This window comes from Carlito syrichta, unplaced genomic scaffold (genome assembly GCF_000164805.1).
Source record: "Carlito syrichta isolate Samal-C Ts95f unplaced genomic scaffold, Tarsius_syrichta-2.0.1 Scaffold308240, whole genome shotgun sequence".
In the NCBI taxonomy this organism is placed as follows: domain Eukaryota; kingdom Metazoa; phylum Chordata; class Mammalia; order Primates; family Tarsiidae; genus Carlito; species Carlito syrichta.
Window position 1 is genome coordinate 388,531 of NW_007252336.1, and position 4,906 is coordinate 393,436.

At 46.6% G+C, this 4,906-nt stretch overlaps 1 protein-coding gene across 1 annotated transcript in view; it reads right to left on the reverse strand.

The window, feature by feature from the left end:
• Nucleotides 1–1,225: 1,225 nt before the first annotated feature.
• DLX6 (distal-less homeobox 6) overlaps nucleotides 1,226–4,906 on the reverse strand; it is a 5,028-nt gene continuing 1,347 nt past the window's right edge. Inside the window, exons 3-4 of the mRNA XM_021716176.1 lie at nucleotides 4,292–4,485; nucleotides 1,226–2,422 (exon numbers count right to left, since the gene is read on the reverse strand). Of these exons, the coding sequence (XP_021571851.1) occupies nucleotides 2,171–2,422; nucleotides 4,292–4,485 (446 nt within the window). The 3' untranslated portion in view covers nucleotides 1,226–2,170. The remainder of the gene's footprint in view (nucleotides 2,423–4,291; nucleotides 4,486–4,906) is intronic.

Sequence of the window (4,906 nt, forward strand, 5' to 3'; positions counted from 1 at the left end):
CCTCTTTTGTTTCGCCTTTCCTGTTCCTGAATCTAAATAAAGATGGCTTTTTAGTATTAAAAGTGGAAGAAAATTACAGGTAATTATCTTTGACGGTAAAAACGCTGTAATCAGCGGGCTACATGAAAAATTACTCTAATTATGGCTGCATTTAAGAGAATGGAAAAAAACCTTCTTGTGGATAAAAACCTTAAATTGTCCCCAATGTCTGCTTCAAATTGGATGGCACTGCAGCTGGAGGCTTTGTTCAGAATTGATCCTGGGGAGCTGCGAACCCAAAGTTTCACAGTAGGAAGGGGGAAAAAAGAAAAGAAAACATTTTTCCTAATGTAACAATGCGAATGCTAGAAAATGACAAGACTGATCGGTTTTAAACCATTCTGAAGACTGACTGAGCGTGGAAGTTGCTCAACAAAAAAAGGAACGGGTATATTGGTAAGTAGTCTTTGCTTTGTGTCTAATTATAGTGACTGTCCTTTTGCACAACTGTATGTCGCTGTCATTATATGGAGCACTCTGAGTATCTCTATTGACTTCTGATAAATGGCTCAGTGGTTTCAAGGTTCATAATTTGAAGGATGCCCAGGTCTGTAGCCATTAATTCTCGCAGTATGGGGTTTCCTGGTTGTATGACGAAAGGACTTTTCATTTTCATTCTTTCTGTGCTTTCCCCAGGATCGGAAGGATGTATTTCATCCAGGATAGTGCATTTTCCTACCTAGCTAGCAATGGGTTTTCAGAATTAAGTAGGCATAATTGTGCACTTTACTTTCTGTTTTTTTTTCTTTTATTCTTTCTTCTTTTTGTTAAAAAAAATCTTGCTTCCAAACAAAGACAAATACAACTGTATTTTTTTTCGGCCAGGGAAGGGGAAGGAGAATACTCAGTTTCAGTTATAGAAACTGCTGGATGTCTAGAGGCTAATCTGAGGATACGTCATTCTCAGGTCTAAAAAATAAATAAATGTGTAGAAACTACAATAAAGATTCAATATGTAAAAGAAAGCTGAAGAGACATCCGTGGTTAACATTAAAGTACTCAGGACAAAGGTTCCTGGTGCAGACTGACATCCTTACCGGTACTTGATGTTTTTATATACATAGGACTTCCCATATTAGGAAACAGGAATTATTTTAAGAGTGATAGAAAATATAATGGGGGGAGGGGAAGGGAGGAGGAGCGGTGGAGAGAGACAGAAACACACAGAGAGGAATATACAAGACACTCAGCATTTTGTGGCTTTTACTCCATATATGAAAGACAAAAACATACAAAGTATATGTACAACTAAAATTCAACAATATATACAGAAATGTTTCTTGATATAAACGTCCCTATTAGCTTAGCGAATGCCACCAATTCACCTAGTAAAGGTGTCAACGCAATAGACGTAATTTTGGTTGTTTTCTCTGTCTTTCCTGATCCCAGTTCAGGGGTTGGGGATGGGATGGGGAAAGGAGTGGTTTTGCTTTGTTTGTTTGTTTATCCATCATCATTCCTGATTCTTGCATTTTAATAAAACATGCAGCATTCCCTGTGTAGCAACATTCTAATCTTACGGCTGATCTTTCCTTTTTCTTTAGAGAAGGGCTATTTTGTGAGGGTTTTTCTTTTTTTGGTCAGTCTGGGATTGGTAAATAAAAATGCAGGAGTCCAAAATGCTTCTCTTCCATCATGTAATGTCTTAAGCTCATTAAACAAGTAAAAACGCTGCCATGTTTATGCAGATTCTTCTGGTGTGGGGGGGAATTTCTATTTTAAAAAAAGTCATTTCAATGAATACTCCCCAAAGAGAGGAGGGGGCTCAGAGCCTGGATCCCAAGGGGTAAGAGGAAAAATATCCTTACAGTGAGGGGTTTCAGGAATGCTGGCACAGAAACCAGCCCCCCCCCAGCAAGATCAGTTACAGAGGTTGCTGAAGAGAGAAGTCAAATGAGGAAAATAAAGGAAAAAAGAAAGAAAAAGAAGGTAGAAAAGAAAAAATGGAGGAAAGAGAAGGAGGGGTGAAAAGAAAAGAGAGGGAGAGAGCGAGGGAGAATGAGCCCTGCGGCTTCTGGCCACACATACAAGTTCTCCGAGTCTGCTCCTTGGATTGGTTTGGCAGAGGTGAGCAGGTCCCAGGCCCTCCTTGCCTTGTTCAGACGTTCCCCAGGGCACACCCTTGGGCAGCTCACATCATCTGTGGTCTCTGCATCGTGTCCTGGTGTGGAGAGGAGTACCAGTGCGAGTAGCCGGGCATATAGCTGTTAGGGGGCATACTGACACCCTTGGCTGAGGCAGAAACGTCCCACACTGGAGGCAGCGCCGGCGAGCGTGGTGACAGGGCCGCTGAGCCTGGGAGGGGGTCGCTCTCATGGGGGTTGCTGCCCTGCTTCAGAAGTTTCTTAAATTTGGAGCGTTTGTTCTGAAACCATATCTTCACCTGCAAGAAATGCAGCGATCATTAGTTAGGCCCCAGAAACAGCAAACCACTGCCTCTAGCATCCCTCTGAGGTTTGTAAACAATATTAGAAAATCAACAAGCCAAACAAGACCACCACCTCCAACGTGCCAACAAGCTAAGTCCCCGCCTCCTTCCACCTCTTTTTAGCCTGGTCCACTCCCTCTCCCTCTAACCCACCAGGTATCTTGTCCGGATACCTGTCATCATTGTAATTCTTGCACTGTATGCTAGTCTGGGTTTAAAACAATAGCATAAATAAGAATAAAGTAAGAAAGAAAGGGAATGAGATGACTAGGGCCAAAGTCTAGAGAAGGATTTTTCAAGGGAGCACTTTAGGAGTCAAAAAGTCTTCCAGCTGACTGCACATCCTCTGATTGTCTGTGTTGCTTTATTTTCCAGCCCTGAAAGCTGGCATCTCTATGCATGTACAGGGAGCAATGACTCTGAAGAGATTACAAGCTGTACGTTTATAACTCAGTGCTTGAATGTATCCATGCCACATTGCTCATGCCACAGACCACGCGTGCAGCATCATTCTCTAGACGTCAGTATATCCCCATAATCCTGCAGGGATTAAGGACTGCACCTCCCTCATTCCCTTCTTTGTATGTTGCTTAGTCAAACTGTGGTCAACAGTCATCACATGATTGCGAGTGCAGTAACTAAAAGTCAAAGGGCTTTTGAAAATTAACTGTGAATCAATATCTAGGCCAACATTCCGGATCTACTTTCCTTGCAGAAGGAAATTCTGTAGTGCAGCTTCCCGATCCTTTGAATTTCCTCAGTCATACGCATCTGCTTCTCCAAGAGGCACTGGAACCCCTGTGTATCAGGCCCCAAATGTTATCAGTGGCACCATGGTAAGGGGAGACAGGCTGGATTGAAAAGAGGCACTTAAGGGGCATCTGTCTCAAGTCACCACACATTCAGTCCCCAGAAACAGTCTCACAAATCCCAAAGCCTCCTTGCTGAAGATCACCGCCCTCAGACGAGGCCTACCACCCCAATTAGTCAACGAGGACCAAAAACCCACAGGTGACCGCAGCCTGGCTTTGGGACCAGGATTCTAACAGGCTCACGTAGGCTCCTTCCTGGGAAATCTGAAATATCTTGCAAATTAGTAGGACAGGAGAATTTCAGTCACTGTACTTAACCGGGGCTTTACCTGCTACAGTTTGGGCCACATTTCTCTTTGATTTCCAACTCTGCCACTGCACCCAAGTGCTGCACTCCAGGGAGGTGGCTCAGATGGCATGGGGCCTGTCATCTGGGAAATTTACCCAATTGGGTGTAGGGAAATGCTCAGAAAAACCCACCTCACCCCTTGTAGGTTGAATAGTTTGCACACTGGTACCTTTACTAAACACCACTGGAACCAATGCTTTTTTTTTTTTTTTTCTTTCTATTTCACTTCATAATTTTGTCTTTCTATGTCAGTTAATTGAAATTCTTCTTAGCTCCCAGGGCCTAGACAAGGATCCTTAGGAAAGGTGGACCTCACTCTGTGTCCTGGCCTGTGCACCTTTCCCTCTAATGTTTGTTCTCTGTGTCGTTCTGCTCTGGAATAGAATTCGATCGAATCCATGACTTTGGTCACCAAAGGATGCTAGGCTGGGGCGGGGTCGCCGCGGGTTAGGAGGATGTGGAAATCCAATCCAGTATTCAATACCAGGTCATTCATTCCATACCGTGTTGTCCCAGGAAAGCGCATAACCGGAGCAAAGGCATTGGTCACTAAGCTCCTTCCAGCCTCGGTGGACTAGGCCAAGGTTTCCTCCTGACGTGCTCCCTGCCGGATCTGCCAGCGGGACCAGCAATTCGGGGTTACTCGGGCTTCTCGGGAATTACCTGTGTTTGTGTCAGTCCTAAGGAGGCTGCCAGTTCGGCTCTCTCAGGAAGGGCCAGGTACTGAGTCTGCTGAAAGCGGTGGTTTAAAGCCTGGAGCTGCAGGCTGGAGTAAATGGTCCGAGGCTTCCGAATCTTTTTCCCTTTTCCATTGAACCTGATTTCCCCGTTTTCAATCACTGTAGTTTTTTGTTGATCTGCAAGCAAATGACACAGAGGAGCGGTCACCGTGAGGCCACTGCCGCCGTCTCCCTGCTCGTGGCCTGGCCTGCGCCGCGTCTTCCCAAGGCCCAGCACGGGTTACCTCGAAGCGACCCTACGGCGCCCGTGAGCCCCAGCAGCCGCGTAAGCTCCTCTCCGGCCCCGTCTCTGGCCCCGACCACGCATGGTGGCTGGGCCGGCAACGCCCGAGGCCCTCGGGCAACACCCGCTCCCGGTCGTAGCTGAGGCGGCGCCGGGGCTCTCGGGGCGAGCGGGAGCCCTGGGCCCAGCTCTGCGGTGCCGGGAGTTTGAGCCGCCCGGCTGACCTGATGGCACCAGCTCCCAGGCCGGCGCCTCCAGCCCCTGGGCGCGTTCGAACCGATGCTGCCGAGAGGGAACAACCCCCCAAACCAAACA